A 24784-nucleotide genomic window follows, 5' to 3' on the forward strand; every position below is an offset into this window, starting at 1 on the left:
TTCAGAAGTTATGAGGACAAAACTCAGAAGGCAGCTCACTCAGTTACATACCCACGCCGCTCTTCTCCATCTTGTGCCACGTTGCCATCATACATCAGTCTGTGCAGCTCTGCAGGACGTCCAATACTGAGGAAAACGAGGTTTATACAGTGCAGGTTTCAAGATGGACAACCAAAAAAAAGGAGCTGGAAGCAAATCTGTTTCTCAGCTGCTGTTACTGATGACGAGGAGGAGACTGAAGCCGGCTGAGGCAGCTGTATGGGTTCTGCGAGATTTGCTGCTCTTCTGAGCTTCCTTCCTCTTTTCTCAACTTGAGATATTGTACCAAGTGCCGTGGGGGAGGGGAAACCCATACTGGGTGTTTCTGCTGCATGACACTGGCTGTAACACATCAGCAAGCAAAAAGAAACAAAACCACCACACTTCTGTCCTGCATGACCCCAAGCCTGCATCTCAGTGGAGGGATACTGTGAGCAAAGCCCAGGCACAGAAACAATACCTTCATGTTGCCAAGGAGCTCTTGTCTCAACTAAATCAAAAATACTTGAAATCATCTGACTCCACAAGACATCTTGAAAACGACTTTCTTTTAACCTGCTCTGGAAAGAGGATTTGTTTTTATGTTACAGCCACGTTCTCACATGAGAAATGAGGCAAAGACAAAGCCGCATTTCAAACTCCACCCATCTCATCTTGCAATGCTACATTTGCAGTTTCTCTTTATTCTCTGAACAAAGCAGCACTATCCTAAAGACTCATTATCTAAACAAAATTTTAACAACTAGTTTGATATAAATTAAATTATAGCCTCTACTTTCATGCAGGTTGCCATGCAAAGTAACCTACATAATGACGTTTTGGGTACGCAGAGATGCATTACAGTTGTCCACTGTCAGGACTACATACAACATACAGGATTAGAGACAAATACATGACATTCATTCATGTTTTTTACTTGAAGTTTAAAACATGTGAAAACCAGAAAATACTTATATTTTCTTTCTGTCCTGTATGGAACAGCAAACCCATGTGACCATCCTGCCGCCCTCTGGACATTACAGAATCACAGACCTGTATTGTTGGCAGGGATCTCCAGAGCTCCCCTAAACCAACCCCCTGCTAAAGCAGTTCCCTGCAGCAGGGAGCACAGCCAGGTGCTCAGACAACTCTGGACAGCCTGTCCCAGAGCTCCATCACCCACACAAGAAAGAAGTTCTTTGTATCACAACAGCTTCACAATTGTTCTTTAGATGAATGGTTTTAAAAGTGCTGTGCTACAATCTGTCAGGAATTTTTTGATAACACAACATGCCAGTTCTCTATTTTAACCAGCAGTTATAAGAAGCCCCAGCTGCCAGATTTCTTCTCTGTTACACAAGGTACCCCAAAATATATCTCTAGAGAGAATAAAAAAGCCTTCATGAAGCATAGTTGAAGGATTTGCTAGCAATCTATGAGAAAAAAATAACGTGCTAAAACAGCACACTGGCATTCCATGTTATACTTATTAACATGAGCTAGATTCTGAGCAACCGTGATTATCTACAACTAAGGACAATCACTTCCAGCTTAGAGATAAGAACCCTGCAACTGAGAACAGGAAAAATGAAAATAAACAAAGTATTTTCATGAACTTAAAAGAAAGTACCCTAAGTATGTTATAGTAATGGAAGTCTAAATTCCAGATATCTCCCACCTGGCAGTTCTAATACAAGAGAATGGTAAGCATGCATTTATTATGTGAGATAACTACATGCTCAACATAAACTGCAGCAGTGCAAGTAAAGCAACACTTTTTGGGGGTAACCAGATGATCCTAAGCAGTTTGAGCCATTTGTTGAAATAACATCATTGTTTTACCTGTGACACTAACAAGTTACTTCAGTTTACGGACTCAACTGTCACACGCTCAGTAGTTCAGTGTAAAAGTAACTGCCCTGGCATCGATCTATAGTGCAATATATCCACTTAAGGCACACACATGCACGACCTACTTGAGGTTTTCCTCTAATTGGAGCTACCAAGTACTTTGCATATTTTATGTTAATAGCTTCTCAGTGTATATTAACAGTAAACAAAATTAATCCTTTAACCATGTGGAAAGAAATGTTTTCTTCTTGTACTAAGAGAAGCACAGTCTCTTCCACATGGTGCTCATATGTGCAGTCAACATCAAAAAGAACGAACTCTTCCCTGGGTATCTGCTTACCTGCTGGAATAAGATTACCAAGAACTAAGATTCTCAGATTACAGACATCACAGATAAGACTGAATGTTACAGTTCATTTCCTAAGAATAAAGACACAGCACACGCATTATGAATTATCAGCTTTTATTAAGTTGTATTACTTAAACAAAATGCTTGCTATCAAATCTCTCTCAAAGAAATGGCAGTTTCAGAGAAAAATATTTAGTCTTCAATGCAACAGATCAACTTCAGGAAGGAATAAAAAAAGTTTATTATTAGTAAAAATAATGTTTCAAAATAATACCACTCACAAAGTGTGTGAAGAGAGTTTCACACATTCAACTCTCAGACTGACCTCACTGTGAAGGTGCAGATACATATTAGGGGGGAAAAACATTAAGAAATCTGAATCCAGGAAATGGAAGAAATTCAGGAGTAATACAGACAGCTTGCTTTCTTCTAGTCACCATTGCCTACCAGGTATTGCTTGGGGTTTACCCTCATTTATCACATTAGGTAACTTCCATAGCAAGTACTTATCTTTCAGAATAGCACTGACTCAAACAAACAAGAACTAACAAGTGCTCAGTCTTAGCACCAGGCAACACTTCAGGTCACGCTACTGGGGAACTTAGCAGGGGTCCTCTGGGAACTGAAGTCATCAGATGTGCACATCCCATTAATGCAGCCATACTGTTCATTAAACAAGGCAGATCTGTATCAGGAACCTGCATGTTTATGTGCAAGAAGTACTTCCTGCTGAAGCAGGACTCCAAATTATTCAGATTCCTTCCAGAAAGTTTTATTGCTGAGCACACTGCGTTTCAGGAGTTGGCTTAGAAGACACATACAATGTAGTGTATTTTTTCTTTTGTGTTTTCTTCTTGATCGTGATTACATTTTCCTTCTTATCTTCGGTTTCTGTAGCTTCAAATCTGGATTCAGTTGTTAACCTATAGGCAAAGCAACCATTCTAAATACGTATTTACTTAACAAAAAACAGGCTAAAATGAAAGATATAAGCAACAATGAGCAAGCCAACCAGCATAGAGAGCATCCACATGCAAATACAGAGCAAGCAGAAAACAAGAGGGGAAAATAGTGTTTATATAATTCCTCCTCACATTTGGTAACTTCAATATTGTCTTTTCTTTGCCTCTTATCTGTTGCAGTATCTGGCAAATAAAGCTTACTGAGAGTGTTGAGCGGTTGGGATCAGCCTTTAAGAAAAACACACTAATTGTGCCACGTACGCAAAGGAAATCACATCACATGAAAACAAATCCCCAAGTGGAAACAAGTCCCAGCAACATCATACAGTGATAAAGTTGAGCTTTTGTATTAACAGTACAAAAAATCCACAAAAAGCAGTATCCTGGTTTCCAACCAAGGTTTGCATTACTACCGCTTTATCTTTGTTCCTGAAGATCTGAAAACATGAAGTGGGAAGTTTATCTTCAGGCTCAATATTACATCATTTGTCCAGTGATCTGTTTTAATTCTATTCTGAATGTAGGTGGGAATACAAAGGCAATTGCCACAATGCTGTTTAAGAGTTAAAAAGCATTTAGACCTCAAAACTATTTGATGCTTTAGTTAATAGGCATACAAATGTCATTAAAACTAATTTACAGCAATATTTTCTCAATCTCCCACAACTAATTGACTATTATTGTTTCAAAAGCAAAACAATTTATGGAAAGTCACAAATTAATCATCACTTTACATGTCAATACAAATCTAACATCTCATCCCTGCACGTTATTTCCTATAAGCACCATCTCAATACATTAGAAAGCAACTATGGTTTGTTGTGCATCTCCCCTAAGCCAGCTATGTTTGCTCTGGCAATTGCTTTGTAAGAAGCCCACACCTGTAATTCTGATGGGTAACCCATGTTTTGTCCATAATCAGCTTTCCACCAGCTGCTCTCCATTTTAGATGAGCTGCAACTTGCAAGTGGCCAAGTAAGTGCATCATGACCACAACAAGAGCCTCCAGTTCAAGGAAGAAGGAGGAGAAAACATACTCTGAGTAATTATCTCTTGGTTAGTGTTTAATCTGCATTTCAGCCTGTGCTTCACTAGAATCTGTATTCAGAGACAGATACTTCGTGACCAACCACACTCCTATGGTAGGTTCTCTTCATTTGCCACTCCTCTTTTCCACCTGGAAAGATCTCTTCTCAAAGCCCACCCCTCCCACCTTCCCCAAGCTGTCTTGCCATCAGAATTTCTAGCAAAAAACCCCTATAAAAGGAAAAAAATCCCCCAAACCAACTAACATGCAAATCAAGTCTTCAAGCAAACAAAAAGGCCATTGAAAAACAGAACTGTAAGTATGTTCCAAAGCTGCACAACAGGATTTTAACAGAATTATCTAATAAATGCAGATGGAGGGAAGTACCTTTGGAAATCCAATTAACAATGAAAACATCATATTGCCTCACAATAACACTGAACAGCTGCTTGTTTGAACAGGAGAGAAAAACGTAGCTATTTATGAACTGCTCAGCTACATGCACATACAAGTTGTAATAGATATGTCTATGGGCAGTACAGATCATGAGAAACAATGATTCAATGTATTCAGTTAAATTCCAAAATTAACCAAATAACAACACTCAGCTGTTAAGGCTTATGGAGTTTAAAAAACAGCTATTTTTAATTTTTTTTATTTTATTGTTATTGTTATTAAAAAAAAAAAAGCTTCACTTTTTTCCCCCAGCAATCTTCCAAGTGTAACATTTCACACCACCACCCCTTCGGGGACTCCCAGCTTCGGCATTTTTGTTTGTTTTTAAAACGGCAAAAAAACCAAACCCAACTAGAGCCTCAACACTGCATATTCTCAGAGGGTCAGAATCCCTTTTTAGAGTTTGGAAACAGAAACCAAGCAGCTAGATCAGTTCCCCCACTTGGTTCACTGCAATGCCAATGCAGCATCAAGTTATTACAATGCCTGAAGCAATGACTACCCAGACTGGCAGTGATATTGGAAAAGGTTTTTGCAAGCTACATAAAGAACATGAAGACAACACCAGTAAATATCTCTGGCATCCCAGAAAACTCCCCTACTCTTTTGATACACTCAATCATGACTGCTACCTATCATAGAAACACCTCTACTGCCGTTACCAGGAGCCTCAAATACATTTAAAATCTGTATTTAGTACTTTTGAAGTCATCCACTAAATACCTCACTTTAGATCTACACTGAAGACACATCTAGGAATATACTTCAGTCAGAGAGCAAGTAGGGCATAACGTTATGTATTCATCACAGAAATCCATCCACTGTTACAGGCAATTACAGGCAAGAGTTTTTTTCTCCACTACAGGTTATAAAAAAAAGTTACAGGAGTTGCATTAACTCAGATTTCAAGGGATATCATCTTCCTGGATAGAACTCTTAAGAGCAACATTCTCATCTTAATGCCATGACGTTATTTCGACACAGATACTCTATGTTCCTATGGTAAATATTAGAAAGCCATTTAAAAGAACCCTGAAGCACACTTGCTAAGATGAAAAGCAAATGAAAAGCAGTTTAAGAACAACCATTCAAAATTACGTAACCTACCAAAGTGGAGACTTCACATTCCCTTAACCAAACCCCTGTTATACCAGGATACATGGAATGAGATTGAGATTTTTAACCTAAAAGTTTTAGAGAAAGCTAATGCTCTCTGTAACCTGGGGAACAGCTGAAGTCAGTTCAAAGTTACTATTCTATTCCCAGTTTTCCTGAAGGTACAAACACAACTGCTCATTAATGTGCAACGAGCTGATAAAAAGTAACACTACTCAGCATATGCTCCCCTGTACTTTCCACTTGGACTGTTCTGCTGACTGCTCAAGTCACCAAATTCATCGGGAATTTGGCCTAGCAGCTTCTCAGGAGCATCACAAGACACCTCTTATTTTTCAGTTCTAACATACAGTCCAATTCTTGTGCTTGAGTACAGAATTCAGTGTTCCTCCCCCATACATCCCTCAAGAAAGCTCAAGTCGTATTCAGAAGACTACCTGATATCACAGCAGTTTAGCTGCAAGTTTCACAACTGAGTCACAGGCAAAGTGCATACACTGAGTGAAGCTTATACTTAAGGTTTAAGTATTACAGTATATCATTTATTTCACAAACCACTATAGCAGGTGTCACGGTTTTGTGTTTTTTGCTTTTCAGTATTCCACATCATAACATCATGCAGTGCACTGGGAGTTAAAGTGTTAATGCTCCAGTTCTGGAATTCCATTCCAGGCAACTGTAACACACTGCCACATTATTGCACAAAAAGATTTGCCCACACTTTTTGCCCCCTTCCATTTAGCAATGACCCTTTTAAGGGTTTTACCCACATGCATCACACAACACTCTAGTGATTCTTTATTTAAGAAATTAGCTTCTCAAATACCCAGATTTTATCAAGATTTCCTACTTAATATAGCATAAAATATTAGGGTTTAAGAAATCCTCAACTGTAGCTTAAGAAGATGATTAGTTGGGGATTTGCTATTTTATTGATATGATGTCAAACATGCCCAGAATCTTCTTTTGTGATTTACCTTTTACTCGCTCTACTATCATTTCAAAATGAGATGTGTAGGTGGATTTATGGAGGGTTGGAAAGATGTTTCCCTCCTCCCCATTATACTTTATTCCTAATGTGTGCAAGATTAAAATCTTTGTCTGAACTACAGCTTCATCCTCTTTCCCATACTTTCCTATACTTCCAAAACATCAGTGCCATAAAACATTTTCCTTTCCTCAACCCCCCTCCAGCTCAGAAGAAGTTTACCTCCTCAGTCCACATAACCCTTTTCCAACAATTTACTGCTTGCAGACATTTCATCATCTTCTTCAAAAAAATATTCAAAAATAAGGTTACACTTTCCTGCCCAATTCACACAGTTGTTGTTTTATGCATAGAGAATACCATAAATCTCTCCTCTCAACATTTTGCACCCATGCCTGACCTCTCTGCTCTTTCCTCCTCAGGAAGGGTCCCTGCATACACTGTTGTAGCTCATTCAACTGCTCCTTCACTCAGTTTATGCAGACTGCCTCAGAAGACTACACTGTGCAGTTCCTCCAAACCTCTTAACTACATCCAACACAGCCATGAACAATTGATCTAAGTCAAAATAATCAACTACATCTGAATGCAATTTTGGATCTACTGTACACAACTCAGGCAGCAGGCCTTTCTCCATCTTGGAAGCTGCTGTCAATCTAGATTCCACTGGTCTGAAAGGTATTTGTTGATATGACCTGAAATGTTATTCATATGAACATTTTCTCCTCACCATAAGTCCTACCCTAAACAATCTTTAAACTTTCTTCAGTTTTGTTTCAAAACTGAAACATGTTTCAAACCATGTTTCATGCTGTTCTGGAACAAACACACCCTCTGAATGTTCAGCATCATGACGCCATTTCTCTCAGTCAACACATTTAAACCCCAACTCAAGTAACACTGCTATTTTTAAGAATGTTAGGAAACAGTTTCTTGTTGATGCTGTAAGCATCTCCAATTTGTCCCATAACAAGTCACCTATCGAGAAAGCTTTCTGTATACTAAACACAAACTTAATATCTAAAAACAGAGTAAATATTTTGGCACATCTCGGCCTCATTGGAAGGTTCATGGAATCTAGTGAGTAAAAAAAAAAAAAATACTGCTATGGAGAACTCAGTAAGTAATCTTGTAAACAACAGCCAAAACACACATTAAAGGAGAGAGATAAAAAAACGTGTTTGTGTTAAGCTTGATTGTGTGGAACAGACAGACAAAACAGCTCTAGACTGGGATGCTTTAGGCTTCAAGACACTCTAGATTTTCAAGTAATTCTTTTATCTCCAGCCTCATATCAGTGTTACATGAAAAACCAAAGAAAATGAACCATCAGGAAGCTGAATGAAAGGACCTTTTATTATTATTATTATTATTATTATTTATCAGTGTATTCCTGACAAACATTCTATTGCTCTCTCCCTGAATGATAACTTAAAGTTCTTATGTGCTCACATTAGAGATGCACAATCACAACTTAAAAGTTGAAAAAAATCTAGGAAGAAAGGGGGTAGGAAACAATGGAAGCACACAAGCATTATTTTTGCTACTAAATATTATCAATTCATAAGCTCAAAACATCTAAAGTATCCCAGAAATTACCCCCAGAGTACTAGGTTTAATACAGTGATGTCTATAAATTGGAGATAAAGGGGAATTGAGGGGGAAAAAGAAACAGCATTCCTTCTATCAGAATTTAGATGTTCTCTGATTACTGCCTTAAGTCACTGTAACAAGAAGTAACCTCATTCTCCATTTATGAAAAAAAACTTAGTTTTAACAGTTACATTTCAAGTTATCACGCATCCAGGTGAGCAAAGTCAGTGGCCTGGTAATATGAATTCATAGCACAATTTATACGTAATCTTGCATACTGCAAATTCTGTTAGCTTTATTTGGATTAAGAATTACTTGTTTTTTTCTTAGGTTTTTATCTCAATATGAAATTGAGGAAGGCTAGAATAAGGTATAAACTAAAGCATGATACCTATTGTTTGGGTTTTTTTAAACCTTAAGAAGCAATGCAGTTATATGACAGAAAACAGTCTGACTTTTGAAAGAAAAGCAAAACAACTGAGTTGTAACAGCATATACACACCTTTGACCTTAACATTATTTCAAGAACAGTTACAGTTTCAAGAGTCCTTTTCATAAACCACCATTTTAATCTTTCTAAAAGGTTTTGGGAGGTTAAAGGTAGGCAGCCGGAGCTTAGGAATTACACTGCATGCAACACTGAGGAAACAGATAAACAAGTGGATAGCATAGTTCATGCAGCGAAAGAAAAGAGATGCAGGTCTGTGCTGATTGCCTTGACCATACACAGAAGTTGACACTGACCTGGGGGCACTTGAAGTCAAAAAATTACTTCCGCTTCTGCTGTATGACGTGCAGGTGTCAAGATTATCATCTTTAGTTTTAACTCTCTTTCTTTCTCTTTCAGGTTCTACTGCTTTGTCCATTGATTGAAGAGCTACATTTATTGGTGATGCTTCGAGTGCTTGTTTTTTGGATGAAGAATCAATTTGCTCTGAGTTATTTGAAGTCATCTTAGCTTCCTCCTTACTTGGAAGATGAGCAAGAGGAACCTCATTTGCTGAAGTATTTTTGCTGTCTAAATATTCACAAGCAGCATCCACTGGAATCTTCTCCCTTTTCTTTTTAATTTTAGTGACTTTAAGTAACTCTAAGGGAAAAAAACAGAAGAGGTGTACTTTATGTACACAAAGATAACTTTGTGTCTAACTTGTCTAACATGACATTCATAACAGCCATTAAAGCCAGTAAAGAACATTTCACCTGACTTAAGGCCTCACAACAATTCTTAAGAGATAACATACATCCCTTCAAGAGAATGCATTCATGTAATATTATCAGTAACAATGCAGAGCAACAGAAGTAGGTTTGCAAAACACCAAATCTACCGTTCCGGAGGCTGCTGACATAAGCTTCACAAATACAATAAAAATTAAAGCCTTTGGATTTGGACAAGCGTACTAAAACAAATTTGTCCAACCTACTCCTCACTCATTTTCCTCCAGAGACTACAAGTCCTTTGTTTCTGCAGAAAGGCAGATATCAGATGTTTTTTCAGGTGGACCTCTCGTCAAAACTTCATCTATACTAACTTACACTCCTAAACAGCTTTTCCTCCAACTGTTTCACATACATTACAAAGCTCAGATTAGCTGCCTGCATTCAGCAAACTAATACTTCTCATCAACAGATACCTACAACTACTGCTATACATGTATCACAGAATCATGGAATTGCCTGGGCTGAAAAGGACCACAACAATCATCTAGTTTCAATCCCCCTGCTATGTGCAGGGTCACCAACCAGCAGACCAGGCTGCCCAGAGCCACATCCAGCCTGACCTTGAATGCCTCCAGGGATGGGGCATCCACAACTTCCTCGGGCAACCTGTTCCAGTGCATCACCATCCTCTGCGTGAAAAACTTCCTCCTAATATCTAACCTAAACCTCCCGTCTCATTTTAAAAGCATTCCCCCTTGTCCTGTCGCTATCCACCCTCATAAACAGCTGTTCCCCCTTCTGTTTATAGGCTCCCTTCAAGTATTGGAAGGCCACAATGAGGTCTTCCCAGAGCCTTCCCTCAACCTTTCCTCACAGGAGAGGTGCTCCAGCTGTCTGTTCATCTTAGTGCCCTCCTCTTGACTCACTTCAAGAGCTCCATGTCCTTTTGGTACTGGGGGCCCCAGATGTGGACGCAGTACTGCAGATGGGGCCTCACAAAAGCCAAGTAGAGGGGGACAATCACCTCCCTCTCCCTGTTGACCACCCCTTTTTTAATGCAGTCCAGAGCACAGTTGGCCTTCCGGGCTCATGTTCAGCTTCTCACCCACCAGGATCCCCAAGTCGTTTTCCACAGGGCTGCTCTCAAGGGGTTCTTTGCCCAGTCTGTATAAATACCTCCTCAGAACTCAGAATCACAGAACCCCTAAGAGTTGGAAGTGACCTGAGGGCCATCTAGTTCAACTTCCCTGCAACGAACAGGGACACCACAGCTACAACAGATTGCCCAGGACTTTATCCAGCCTGACCTTGAAAGTCTCCAGGGCATCAACCACAACACCAGGCAACCTGTTCCAGTGCCTCACCACTCCCTATTATTTTTTCCTTCTATCTCATCTAAATCTACCCTCTTTGAGCTTGAAACCATTTCCCCCTTGTTCTATCACCACAGACCCTGCTAAATTTTTAAAGGGTCTGTCCCCTCCTTTCCTGTAGCTCCCTTTTAGATACCGACAGGATGCTATCAGGTCACCTCACAACCTTTCTTCATGCTGAACACCCCAGCCCTCAACCTGACCTCAGATAGGTGTTCCACTCTGGGGACTGTTTTTGTAGCTCTTCTCTGGACAAGCTCCAGCAGATCCATGTCTCCTGCACTGAGGACTCCACATCTGGATGGGATGCAGTACTCCAAGTGAGGTCTCACAGCACAGAGCAGAAGAGCACGATCCCCTGCCTCGCCCTGCTGGCCACACTTTTGTTGCAGTCCAGGATATAGTTTGCTTTCTGGGCTGCGTGGGCACATTGCCAGCTCATGTCCAGCTTCCCATCTACCTGTACCCCCAGATCCTCTTCAGTAGGGCTGTACTCAATCCTTTCATCCCCCAGTTTGTAATGGTAATGGGGGCTGTGGATGGCAGCCTGTTCCTCTGGTGTGCCAACTGCACCCCACAGCTTGGCATCATACTTGTTCCCATATACTTCACTGTGCTTAGCTACCTACACTCTAAAGCCTCAGAACACAACACTTGTGCTCTTCAGACTCTTAAAATTCATGTTACTATACATGTTGAAGTAAGATTCTTGAGTAAGGTAGGGCTTCACTATTTCAGTTCAGCAGTTTTGGACCAGGTTATCAAAGGGCTACTTTTTAAAGAGCAGTATGTTACATCCGTGTATAAACAATATTGGACAGGATGGTTGAGGAAACCAATTTTTTTTTCCTCTGTATGGAAAAAAACTTTTTACCTTCAGGTTCATATTTCATTTTTAATTCATCCAGCATAACTCGCAAATTCATGTTCTCACTCTGACAAGCTTGCAAATGCCTTTCATTTGTAAAGAGTTTTCTTTCAACTTCCAGAACCCTTTGGCTCTCATACAAAGCTTTCATCCTCTGCAAAGACAGTTCATTTTTCAAGGTTTCGGTTTCCTTGCTGGGTGGGAAGAAAATATAGTCATTCAGACATTCTTTTTCAGACAGCAGGTACAGAGTCAAGTACACATTCAACCACTCTAAATAAAATTCACATTTAAAAATTCACCAGTAGGAAGACAAAACAGTATTAAAGTGCTTATTTAATAAGTGCTATTAAAGTTTCTACCTCAATTTAACTTACTTTGAGTTGTCAAGTTTCATCTGCAGCAAGTCAGCGTAGTAACCATCTTCAGACTCTCCTCCTTTTGAGCTGCTACTAGCTCTACATTCTTCCATATTCTCATATAAAGTCTCATGAAATGAAAACATCCAGCTGTTAACTAGTGAACTTTCAGAAGTACATTAATTTAGTACTTGTGTCAAGCTCCCTGTGCATCTCTCTATTGAAGCCTCATTGTAGAAACATTTACACATACAAGAATGCTCAAAAGAACTTGCTACAAGTGTCAAACTGCATTGAAACTAGCAGTTCTCTGAGAGGAAGAAAATAAAGAAGCAAACTCCCAAACCCCAAAGGTTTCCAAATAGAACTGTAAAATATTATCTCCCTCTTTTACTTGAAAACACAGAATGTTTAGTTTACCCTTGAAAAATCTGCTTCAAGTCTTTATTTCTAAGCTCCAACAGCTGGACACTCAAAAGTAAAGGACAAACCACGTTACTCAATAGCCAAAGTCATTTACAATTTTTAGATGAGAAGTTTACATCACACTGAAGACATTACAGGTCCAGCAAGTGTTCAATAACATACATCAGTATCGTGTTACATTAGGCTCACTTCTGTTTTGCTATTTGAAAACACTACTCAGATTTGAAACTGTCCCACAGATCCCAGAATCTCTTATCAGTGAACAGATACAAGTACTTCTGATAGCTATTTGAAACAATCTTTTTCTTTCCTTACTATTTATGGTATAGAGAAAAATAAATACCTATCAAGTTCACATATGAGAAAAACTATGAAAAAATATCATGTTTCTCCCAATTGTGTGACTTCATTTAATCAAAGAAATCACAGAACACATACCTTGAATTTTTCTAGTTGCCTCACTTTCACAAGAAGATCTTCTATTTCACCATTCTTTTGCTCCAACATTGACTGTAAGCGTTCCAGCTGCTCAAATTCTGCCTGAGAACCTTTCATCTGTAGCAGGGTAGCCATTTGCAGCTGGAAAAAAGGGTAATAAATCTTTAGAACAAGCATTGCATTAGGAAAATATTATCCTCTTTCCTTGAAAGCTTAGGATATCCAAGCCCTGTGCTGCTAACTGTGAATACAGAACAGCACTGGATGCTTAAATGCACCTCTGACAATTAACCAGTGCCAACCTAAGACAATGCAAATACTAACAGTTCTCCAGACAGATAAGGCCTTCCTGAACTCATTATGGCCCCAAGGTGTTCTATCTTCCTCCTCAATGACTAAGGAGTCTACAAATATGCTGCCAAAGTTGTACACAACCTTTCACGTTAAGAACCCCACCACAGCCCAGCCTCTTAAGAGCTAAACATATCCATGAAGAATTTCTCACTTAAGATATTTCCACACCCCAAAAAGTTAAGAAAAAGCAAACAAACAAAAACATACATAACTCTTTTTTTGCATTTTTAATTCTGAGGAATAGATGATAATTTAAGTTTATATTGTGTAATACTTATCCCAAAACGTAACCCCTCCAAGCGCAGGAAAAGGAAAAGTGTATTCAACTCTCATATTTACAGCAGATTGTTCTGACACGTAGTATCACAGCAATACGATACAAGGTCCTTAACACAGTCAGTAATAAATGGCACATCAAGCATTCAAACAACTGGAAAAAGGACATGCAGGCATGTACATGTGCAACATGGTGTTAATAGGAACTGTAGCATTCTCACCAGACAAGTCAACATGGATAGAACAACACTGAAAGACACTTGGGAGAAGCCCCAGGGAAAGGATCAACTGAAGCAAGTTAGATTGCAGATTAGCAAAGAAAACTGCAGAAGAACATTTACCCTACACCATCTTCTATATTTCAAATAGAAAATAAAGGATATTAACAGTTACGTGTTCAAACTGGAATTAAAAACAATTCAATCTCCTCCTTGTAACTTGTACAAGAGGAAAGGGGAACACAACACTAGCTCACTAGAAGCATACTTATTTTCTCCCAAGGATGTAGAATCCTGATGTTTGCACTTCACTTAAGTGCTCATTTGCTAACTGTCAAAATTGACAACTGCTGTCCATCTACATAAAAAACAAGAAAAATTAAGAAACTGGAAGGGCTACTGCAAGCTATGGGAATGCTCCAGACATGAGAAAACTTCTATGGGAGTAGCATTCACATTGTGATCCTAAGTCAGATCCTCACAATTTATCAGCCAATACCACATTCAAATATTCTGACAACAAAGGCTCAAACGACACAGTTAACTATTGGAGTCAGCTACTGAACAAGGAGAGATCAGTTAATTTGACAGTGAGTTTTAACACAGCAGCACAATGCAATGCAAAACAGAAGAGATACTAAAAGCGATCTAAGAAGGCAGCTTGAGCCATTTTTGAAATTATAAATACCAACATTAAGAGAACAAGGATACCAATTTACTTCAGTCCCAGATAAAGCCTTTCAGAATATAATGTTCATAACTGGCTGAATGGCTGTCTTCCATACCACACAAGGAGGAGGGGAGATTCTAAATAACTGATCTTATTCAGACATTTTACTTACTTTCAACTTCAGTTAAGCTACACATCTATATATGCAGTGCTACTCATCACTTATGTTTCAGCACTGTTCTCAGACAAGATGCATGATCAAACTCAAAGAATCCACTCCTGTACTGTAAGATTAGAAAGCCAACATGAAAACAGATGGCAGTTCTACAAGATTAATGGGATGCTGCAAAACAGCTTCTGCTAACTAGCTTTCTCAACAACATTTATTAACTTACAAGCTGCCAACCTAAGAAAACAGGCTAACAAACAGTTGTGAGAAAAACGTAGAACTCTTGCTCTTGCATTGAGTATAAGGAAAAGTAGGAAGAAAACACCAAGAAAGCAACTGAAAGGGAAAAAGGTGTGATCACAGGAGGAAGTTAAGTTTGTTTACTCCTAATAACCTCAATTAAAACACAAATAAGTTAGGCATACTAACAAAAAACAAAGCAACAGGCAAGACAAACTGAAAGCTAGTTTGACTGACAGAAACTGTTATATTTTACCCAGTAAACAACTACTGCTAAAGTAAGTGCAGCTCCTCCAGTGTAACTTGGCATTCTAGAATAAAGTAGTGGCACTGGAAAAAGACTGATGCGCTCTACTTGAGTTGAATAGCAATGACATGTCTCCTGTTCCTCCCCACCCATCCACCCAGACTGCTGTTACTATACTTGAAAGAGAATCAGACCTCCTAGCCTACATTCTAAAGCATTGTCTTATATGACCCCAAGGAAACCCTGGAGCATTACAGTGATAATCATACCTTCATTCTTTGCAATTGTTCTCTAGTGAATGCATGTTGTTTTTGTAGTGACTGATATTTTATTTTCACACTGATCAGCTGTCGTTCCATTTCTGCCCTACGGTCCTCCACCTACAGAACATTTTTCACAATTATTACTATGAAAACAATAACATGTTGTCACTTGGATTCTGAGTTTCAAGAGAAGGTGCCTAGAAATTGATGTTGATTCTGAAAATACTGCTTCCCCATCAGCAGTGTGCTAATAGAATCACTTTTGAGATAAACAGTGAGTAGACAGCGTTGCAAGCAGCTGAAGGCCATTGGTAAAGCACAAGAGATTTCTTTGTGCTTTTGATACTGGATTAATATTTTAAAAGCATCAGCTTTACTACAGATTTGTTCTGATTTAAATCGGAACAAGCAATATAAAATAAATATGAACAGTGCATCAATTCAAGCCATTCACTGAGCACAGTCAGAAAAGGCTGGCATTCAATACCAGCTCAACTCTTATTCAAAGGCTAGTTCACAAACCCTGCCAAACGCTCAAACATCCAGCCATTTTTCAACAGCTTTAAAAAAAACAGTATTTAGGTTTTTCAACATTTATCTTCTGCATTAAAGAAAGATTACCAGCTGAACAAAACTCTTCAGAGCCAAGAGCTGCAGACTGCCATCTTTCATCTTGACAAACAGTCAACTTCACTCCCCAACCTTAGAAAATGCATAAAAATTCTTTTCTACAGGCATTCCCAGACAATTCAATACTGAAGGATTATTTGAAGAACAGATACTTGTGCCAGACAGATCAGTTAAAAATAATCAGGTGTTGCAATGAAAACAAGTTCCTATTCTTATGATGAAGTTTATCTTCCCTCTGAATATTCTCAGATACCCACGGCATAGCTGTACCTCAGCAAAGAGAGAATTGCCTTTACTTGTAGGGTCCAAAGATTGCTGCACCACATGATCCAGCTGAACCTGAAGCTCTTGATTAGCTTCACGAGCTTTCTAGATTTAAGCAAGGAGAGCATTATTTTAATATGCAATACATCAGATTCATAATAATTTAATCAAGTTGTTTTAATATGTTAATTTCTTAGGCATTTAGCACAAGTTAACTCATACCGCAGCATTTGGTTGATATGGAGTTCTAGACATAAAGACTGTGGAAGTTGTTGCACTAGAAGGCCTAGTATTCCACTTGCTCTTCCAGATAAGAGCTTCACTAAACCCTTGATAGAAAGACTCAGACCTTTATCAGCTGGAATGATGATGCAGACTACCAGCCTTTCTTGATACTGAGTCACATAACTTCTACCCCCAGCGCAGGATTTCACAAGGCATTCAGCAGGAATGTGAAATAGAAATGGAAATACATGACCTGTTACAAGTTCCTCTTATGAGGCAGAATATTGCAGTGCAAAGGATCTTCACAAATAGCCTTCCACAAGAGAACATCAGTATAGAAATAAACTTATTTACAGGTAACATTGATATACTAAGCATAATTTAGCTAATACATCCTCTCTCTTTCCTCCTCCCTCTCAGAACTCCTTTCAGGGCTCCTCTTCTTATTTCAACGAAAGTCTAGCACCAGCTACTTGTTGAACTCCAGATTATTCAGCACGGTTGAATAAAATTACCTCTAGTGCATTACAGTAAGAAACAACTTCTTTTTCCCTCTCTTCTTTTTCTGCTTGTAGACGCTCCAGCTGATTACGTAAGTTACTATTTATGAGTTCTAGTTGTTCTTTGCTGTACTGCAGTTCATTCAGCTTTTCTTCAACATTGGCCTAAATACAAAAATCAAGCATGAAATAAGAAGTTTATTAAACAGCTTAAAGGTAAGCAGGCCAAGCAGCCAAACAGGTTTGTTGCTAGTAACTACCATTAATGCAAAAATATTACGTTGAAGGGATTATATTAAAATATACTTAAGGCTATTGTGCTTTTTTGTGGATAATTTCTTACTACAAGTCCAATTCAGCTAGCAAAATATACACAGCAATTAAAAACTCAATGAGAAAAGAATCAGAATTTTTACCTTCAAGTAGCTTACATTCCTGTTAATCAATTGCTAAATCACATACCTTCACACTTTCTAGTTCTGTGAGCTCCATCTGAAGATTGAGCATTTCTGAAGACATGGTTTCATGCACACGTTCAGACATCATGTGTAGCTCTTCTGTTTTGGCAGCAATTATTTCCTTTTGATGGTCCACTTTGTGTCTCAGTTGTTTCTCAGAAAGCCGAGTTTCATCTAGTTCTGCCTTCAGGTTCTCCAACTTAAAGACATTTGACAACTAAGTAAACTCATTTTATAATAAAATAGTCAAAAGCACAATGCTTCTGGCTTACATTCTAATTGCAGAAATGCCTTATAAGTACAACTTAAGGGTCAGTTCTTAAAAGTAAAACTTAAAATCAGATGCAATTCAGTGTAGCTATGTAGATTTGATTGTTAAATATCAACTAAATGAGCTCTCGTCTTAATGCCAATAGTCAAAGAATGTTGTCACATAACTAAACAAGTTGAAGAATGCATTTACTCTGCTCTTTAATCAACAACTTCAGCCTTATTTCCCTGAAGTGCTTATTCAAGTTCTGATTTGAATAAAAGTCATCATGATAATTTTAACTCTTTTATAACAGTAGCTGAAAATAAAACATAAGCTCAGTTCAGAGTTGAATTGCTGAACTTACATGGCAAACTAAAGCATGACTACACAATACAACTGTTAAATTGGTCTGGTGACAAGTACACACTCATGAGTATAATACTTCTTTATCAAGTGCTATTAGCAACATTTTATCTATATGTTAGATACCAAACCTTGCATTTAAGGTCATTGACTTCTTGTCCATGAACTCTGGTAAGCTGTTCTTTCTGTTTATCCAGTTGCACATTTTGCTGTTGCTTGAGGGCATCACATTCAAAACTCAGGCTTTCCAACATCCTATTCTTAAGTTCAATTTCTCTCTGAAGAGAATATTTCTCCTGTTCAAATTTCTGAAAGAAATAATATGCTAATAAGTCTAGACAAAATGTTCATGGAGAACAATTCACTGAGTAAAGTCCATAATTCACTCAACCTTTTGCTGAAGTTCTATTTAGGGAATTCTCATGCCCTACTAACAAGGAGTAGGAAAACTCAAACCCCCACTCTGAATTTTTATGATTGAATTGCTAGTGGGTTATGCAGTATTCTCTCCTCTGTGGAAACTGTGTTTCTTCCTACTCAAAATAGTCTCGAAAATTTTGTAATTTTCTTTTTGGGAGTGTGGGGGGAAAGAGAGGGAGAGGTTTAAACAGAACTTTGAGTTCACATGTTGTATTTCTACCACTGATGAAATCCAACTGCATTAAGAGCTGTTATGTCCCCCTGCTGCAGAACACTGGGTTCTATGCCTAATAAAGAGAAAATTTCCTAGTGTTATAAGTGTGATAATAAATAGTGATAAATCCTATGAGCCTGTCCAGATTGAAAAACGTCTTCCTAATTACCTTCCCCCTCTATGCCAAGTTAGAGATATCTCCTTCAATGTACTCTTCCTTCAGCTAGCCATTAAGCAGAAGAAGGAGAAGAAAACACTAGCGTAGAAAAGATAAATCACCAACAGAGTCTACAAGTTCAGGATGTTTTATTAATAAATAAATCTTAAAGACAAATCAGAAGATAGAAGAACATAAAACTGAGACCTGTCAGGTATTAAATCCATCCCTACAGCCTAGACACCTGCTTATCAAGGACAGATTTAACCTGAATACATAGAACAAGCTTCAACAAAGACAGTGTTTGGCAATGCACTGTAGTGCAGACTCACAGAAAGCAAGAAGTCTACTGCTATCAAATACCTAAATAGACTTGTACAGAAGTGCATGTAAACTTCTTTGAAGTATCTTGTAACTACTGTTAAAATTCACATTTGTATCCATGAATATTGTTTTGGTTCTCAGATTCCACAGGTAAATGCAGAAATCACTTACTAAGTTATCTGTTGGATAGCCACAATTTTCACACGTTTTTGTGCAATACAAAAGCACACAATTCCCTCCCCCAGCCCTTGAAACTGAAGTTCCTTACTGATCTAGATCTAGTTCACACAAGCCTAGCTCAGATTTGCTCAAGTCTTTAGTGGTGGAACGCAACCCAAGGGTGCAGCTTCACAACAGACGAATACCACAGCAGGCTGCAGAAGGATCGTCCTGTTATGCCTTCTTTATCACTTGTAATTTCCAACCGCTTCTCTTGCACTAAGCCAGCTAATGGTTTAAATCAAAATAAGTTATTAGTGCTCCTCCACAACAGCAGGGTGCTACAACACAAGAGCTAGCCAGAAGATAAATACAATTTTAGCTCTAGCACAGGGGAAGAGACAGCAATGCACAGCTAGGAGCAAATAAAGACAAACAGAAGATTTGAAGTGTAGGCTGAGAATACACAAGTCAAAATTAAACCGTTTAACAAAGTGGAGAAGATTCTTTACACTTAATTTTCTTTCACAATTACCTAAAAGACTGGAAGACTAATTAATATTACTATATTTTAACACACAGATACTTCTAAGCTGTAAAGATATGTACTAAAATTCAGAGTCCTCTGGTATTTAGAAAATTTGAAGTGTGTACAGCAAATGAAACCAACTTCACCACCTTGCTGGTCCAAAGCCTTCTTTGCTTTGTTGCTTTAAGCAACACAAAGATTGCAAGGCAAGCATAACATAAATCAATTGTTAAATAGACCCAACACACACACACTTCACCTCATTAAAATGAATAGTAGTTGCTGATTAATCCTATGTGGTATTGAGCACTTGACACAGAATGAGCTCTGAAACCATGCCCAGCTAGATAAAACTGTGCTCAGTATCTTAAAACAATGATCAAAAACCCTCCCAATACTTAAATAAGAAATTTAAAATAAGAAGTTTAATTAAAATCCATCTGGAAATTCTAGAAGGCATTTAAAACACTTGTGACTTTCAAAAAATAGAAGTAACTTCTTAGACTTTTACTTAAAGTTAAAAGCCTCACCTCAGTCTTCTCTGTTAATTCCCGACGCATTTGATCCAACTGATTTTGAATTTCATTTTGAGACTCCAACAAGTGTAAGCCATATTGTGCAGCCTTCCTTCGCTCGTTCTCTGCTTCTTTCAGTTGTTGTCTAAGATTTAAAATGGTCTCTGTCTCCATTTTTTCTTCCTTTTATTACCTCAATTTGAAAAGAAAAAATAATTACAATAATAGCAACCCGCTACAGCAGTTCAACTGAACAAAGTTACTGTATTTCCGTACTTTACTAGGATACAGAGGTGTATGCTTGCATCAGTACAAGACAAAAAGTAGTTAGCTTTCTAACAAGCAGTACTCTGAATAATAAAATGATTACTTTGTCAACTTGGTCATGACTGCAGAGCAGGAACAGCATATGGTGAAACAAGTCCTACATACCCTAGGGCAGTTCCTGACAACACAGCGACTTCAGCAGAATCAGAGATACCCAACACAGCTATCTTGACAGAGAAGGCTACAGTTATTCATGTGATTGATGTCTTCCATAGTATCATAAATGAAACCATGTGCACACAATAACACTTAAGATGCATGCAGGCAGTTGTATTTGCAAATGTTTTACTCCTAATGACATCAAGTAGGACATGGAAATAGGCAGAGGCAGTTGAAGAAAAGTAAAAAGTAAAGTCCAGATTAAAATGTATGGAATTTTAACACAAAGATTTTAAGTGCTTAATTTTGTCTCTCATGACTGTTATTAGCTTTAAACAAGTTAGTTCAGGTAACCTACTTTTACTAACCATCTATCTGTCACAAGTTTTAGAAAATTCATTAATTTTTTTTTTTATCTTCATATCAAAACATAAGGGATAAGTAAAGGACTACTTTTCAGGAAGAAAAAAAATGAATCCAAGCAAAATATTTAAAAAGTTCAAAGTTCAATTCAAACTTGCACCAACTGCTTGCACAACTGCTTACCCCTAAGCCTACTAAATCCATGCAGTACAAAACAATCCCATTAAAACAGAGATCTCTAAGTAACTCGAGCTTCTGAACCATGTAAGCTAAGCATTTTCTCAGAAAGCACACAGTAACAATAATACAAAAACTACAGTCAACTTTGCAGAGCCAATGTTCCTAATTTTTTATATCACTTTAAAAAAATCACATTGTCCTCCATTCCTACTGGCTGACATACAGAGAGATATTCTATGCACAAGATGCTGGTCTTAACACAGAGCAAATTTCACTTGTGAATACAGTAAAGACTATAGGTAAATTTTCAGTGTAATGTCTTCATTCTTTACAAGCTGTTCCAAAAATAACCCCACTAAAGTTCCTCAGCTTCCTTTAAAAGATACCATTTTAACAGACAGAAAACCACTGCATCAGAACCCCGTGAGTTCCTTTCACAGGGACAAGATGGAAATCAGTATTAGTTTTCCCTAATTTCTTCTTATGTTAAAGCTTGGAATCTAATTTTTCATGTCTACTTATTCCAGTACTTGGAATAGCTGTTCTACACCCTTAACTTGAAATAAATCTTAAAAGATACAGATTTGACTACACATAATACGCAGGAAGAACCTGTAACACTCTATAGAACACTGTAAGCACTACAAAGACGCACACACTGCCTAGAATTTAATCCTTAAGTAATTCTTGTTAAAGGCAAGAAGATAGCATAACTAAAACTAGACAAAACTCCCAGCAGGCATTTGCACCAAAGGGCATTAATTAATTCTTACCTAATAAACAGAAATTAAAAAAATAAAATCACTTATTTGCTCCAACAGAAACATGTGAAGATTACAGATAACTTAATTGCCCCTGGCTTACATTAAATTTCAGTAATATTTTTAACTCACCTTCAAAAGTCCATTTAAGCTTTGCTTAACCTTTATGCCCTGGGGAACAAACAACAAACACAGCTGTCCAGTCCAGATAAAGTACAAGTTGCTGATACCTTCACATCAGTCCCTGTCTTAAGAGCTCAATGACTGATGGTGTCTCATGGAAATGAGATCACCTGCTAAAACCCCACAGAAAGGCAAATCTTACTCAAAGCTCTGTTGAGACAGCTGTCAGATATTAGAGGAAAAGCTAAATCAGGCACTGCTGCAGAAGGAAAGACACACTGCAATTGTTTTCCTGAGTTAGGAAGCAGGGCTACACCCAGGGCCACCTTCTTCCAGCACCAATGGCATTTCTAGGGATCACTTGTGAATTTGCCTTGCTACCATCCATTTCTACAGTCTCTTCTCTGCTATTTCGTGCAGTTTCAAAGACAATTTCTTTTGGTTATCAACAGATCACTTACTGAATAACACCAGAGGGACATTATGAAATTACATTCTAACTGAAGCTTTAAAAACACCCATTGGTTCCCTATTCACAAATTCCTTGCTGAGTACAAGGAAGAAGAATAAGTATGTCTTGGGGATAACAGGGAACCTCAACTTTTCACTGTCTATTTTGAATGAACTCAGTTGGACTAGGAAGTGTTGTTCATAAGGCTATAGTGTAGTATGGGGAATAGATTGCTACTTCATGTTCTACACGAGGTTAAGTAAACTGTTCAAAAAAGAAGTTTTTCAAGTTAAATCAATAGCTAACAAGGCAGGCAGGCAAGAAGGAATAACAGAAGTCTGTCTCCATTTACACCCTTACGGGAGTCACTTACTTTCAACTATGTTTTGTAACAGATTCAGTGTGGAAGTGTCCAGACACCCATTATTCAGCCATTTAACCACTCCTTGCAAGAAACATTAGGCAAGAGACAAAAAGGCACTTAAGCTTTACTCTTCCATTCTGTATCTTCCTTCTATTTGCACTGCCAACCCTACAGCTCATCCACAGCAGCCGTGTAAGCACAGACCCGATCAGAAGTACTGACGGGCTTTGGACCACAGCTGTAAGATCCAAGGCAATTTCTGTCTTTGAGGCCAGACCTTCCCCTCACAGACTGCTTTGGTTACTCGAACAACTCTACTTCACCACCCACCAAGCCATCTGCAGGGCTGTGCTGGCTTCTGCCACACACACTGCTGGGTGGACAAGTATTACAAAGACAAAAGAAGGCTCAGACTGCAACCTGACCTTTCAACCGGACAGCACCCGGCTCCACGAGCGCATCACCTCAGCAAGCGGCTATCTCAGCTCTCTGCCTCAGGCCGTTACGCTACGTTAACGATACAGGCAGCACGCAGCCCCGTTCGCTCAGCATCCCCACGACCGTCAGAGGACGCAGAAAGAGAATAACAAACAGACAGCAAAAGCCTCGCGTAAAAGAGCCCCGCACCCTGCCGCTCCCCTACGGCTACCTCAGCCCCGCGCCGCCACAGCTGCCACCGTTCAAACTCGCCTCCGTCGCCCCGCCTCAAGTATCGCGAGAGCCGCCTCCACCAGCCGTGCTCTGCAGAGAGCGCGCCTGCGCGCTGCCGCCTGCACGCTGAGGGGAACTGCGCGTGCGCCCGAGCGGGCGCGTGCCCGTGGCGACCGTTATGCGTAGCGTGCGCGGGAAAGCGTCTGTGAGGGAGCGGGTGGTGTATGCGCAGAAGAGCGTTTGCGCAGACGGAGTGGGAGGTTCTGAGAATTAAAGAGAATTTAGCAGCTCGAGCTTGTGTTTCTCTAGCTGTACGTAGCTGGTGTACGGTATCCTTGTGAATCGTGTTCAGCTCCAAAGCCCCACGTGGCAGTGCCTCGTTTAAAGAGCACAGAGTACGTGGTGAGATACAGCAACCGCTGCAAATCATCTAGGAGTGCTGCAAAGTAGAGGAGCAACCTGCTCTACCCTGCAGTATTTTAGAGGGCAGTTTTTGATCTTGACAGCAGTGCACATGAAGTATCTCCTTTGTGCCTCGTTAAGAAGATCCCGTTTTTCAGCAGGGACTGCTGTCCCCGAGGAAATGTTACAGCCTTCTAATTAACCAAACTCTGCTTTCCCCTCTGTGGAACTTATCCTCAAAATTCCTCTGAAGTCTGAGCAGCAAATGGCAGAGCTTACAGCACAGGCATTAACTACACTTGCTCCTGCTTGCTCCTTTCTCCCTACCATGTATTGGGATCTGCTCATCTTCCTTTGCTCCACAGAGATGCCAGGCAGGAATTTCATAATGGTAGGTTGCCCAGAATTCATAAGTGTGAATAACGTCCACAGAAGAGCAAAATTCATCAGCTGGACTGTTTCATTGTGCATTTCTGTTGGTTGAGTCCAAGCAGCAATAGTAAAATAGGGCATCAGAGCCATTTCCTTTGCTCTAAAAGGAAGCCTGAGGAATGTTTATCTTTAAAGCAGTGGTAAAATGATAAATTTATATATGTTTGCACCCTCTCTAACGACATCAGTGTGTATGGA

The 24784-nt window shown here is 39.0% G+C and overlaps 3 protein-coding genes across 12 annotated transcripts in view; 1 reads left to right on the forward strand and 2 right to left on the reverse strand.

Annotated features, from left to right (window-relative positions):
• DOCK2 (dedicator of cytokinesis 2) overlaps positions 1 to 582 on the reverse strand; it is a 158304-nt gene extending 157722 nt beyond the window's left edge. The window contains exon 1 of the mRNA XM_031598014.2: positions 52 to 582. Within this exon, the coding sequence (XP_031453874.2) occupies positions 52 to 91 (40 nt within the window). The 5' untranslated portion in view covers positions 92 to 582. The remainder of the gene's footprint in view (positions 1 to 51) is intronic.
• A 1734-nt stretch (positions 583 to 2316) lies between these two features.
• SPDL1 (spindle apparatus coiled-coil protein 1) lies at positions 2317 to 24274 on the reverse strand. 10 transcript variants are annotated; one of them, XM_090150945.1, is made up of 13 exons: positions 23751 to 24274; positions 22296 to 22334; positions 20449 to 20616; positions 18247 to 18423; positions 17504 to 17698; positions 17057 to 17206; positions 16323 to 16421; positions 15429 to 15539; positions 12986 to 13126; positions 12140 to 12249; positions 11769 to 11956; positions 9105 to 9450; positions 2317 to 3141 (listed from the first exon to the last, which is right to left on the reverse strand). In XM_090150945.1, exons 1-13 carry the CDS (start codon positions 24180 to 24182, stop codon positions 2991 to 2993), a joined length of 2307 nt encoding a protein of 768 aa, XP_090007071.1. In that variant the 5' UTR covers positions 24183 to 24274; the 3' UTR covers positions 2317 to 2990. The 10 variants fall into 10 exon arrangements, with proteins under 10 accessions (XP_090007071.1, XP_090007073.1, XP_090007069.1 ...); XM_090150947.1 differs by lacking the exons at positions 2317 to 3141; positions 23751 to 24274 and adding exons at positions 20710 to 20781; positions 23527 to 23739 and having other exon boundaries at positions 4917 to 9450; positions 20449 to 20626; XM_090150943.1 differs by lacking the exon at positions 2317 to 3141 and having other exon boundaries at positions 4917 to 9450.
• A 177-nt stretch (positions 24275 to 24451) lies between these two features.
• Positions 24452 to 24784, forward strand: part of SLIT3 (slit guidance ligand 3) — a 538052-nt gene continuing 537719 nt past the window's right edge. Inside the window, exon 1 of the mRNA XM_031598017.2 lies at positions 24452 to 24545. The gene's annotated coding sequence lies outside the window, so the exon portion shown is untranslated. The remainder of the gene's footprint in view (positions 24546 to 24784) is intronic.

Source organism: Phasianus colchicus, chromosome 15 (genome assembly GCF_987193195.1).
Source record: "Phasianus colchicus chromosome 15, bPhaCol1.hap1.1, whole genome shotgun sequence".
NCBI classification, from domain to species: domain Eukaryota; kingdom Metazoa; phylum Chordata; class Aves; order Galliformes; family Phasianidae; genus Phasianus; species Phasianus colchicus.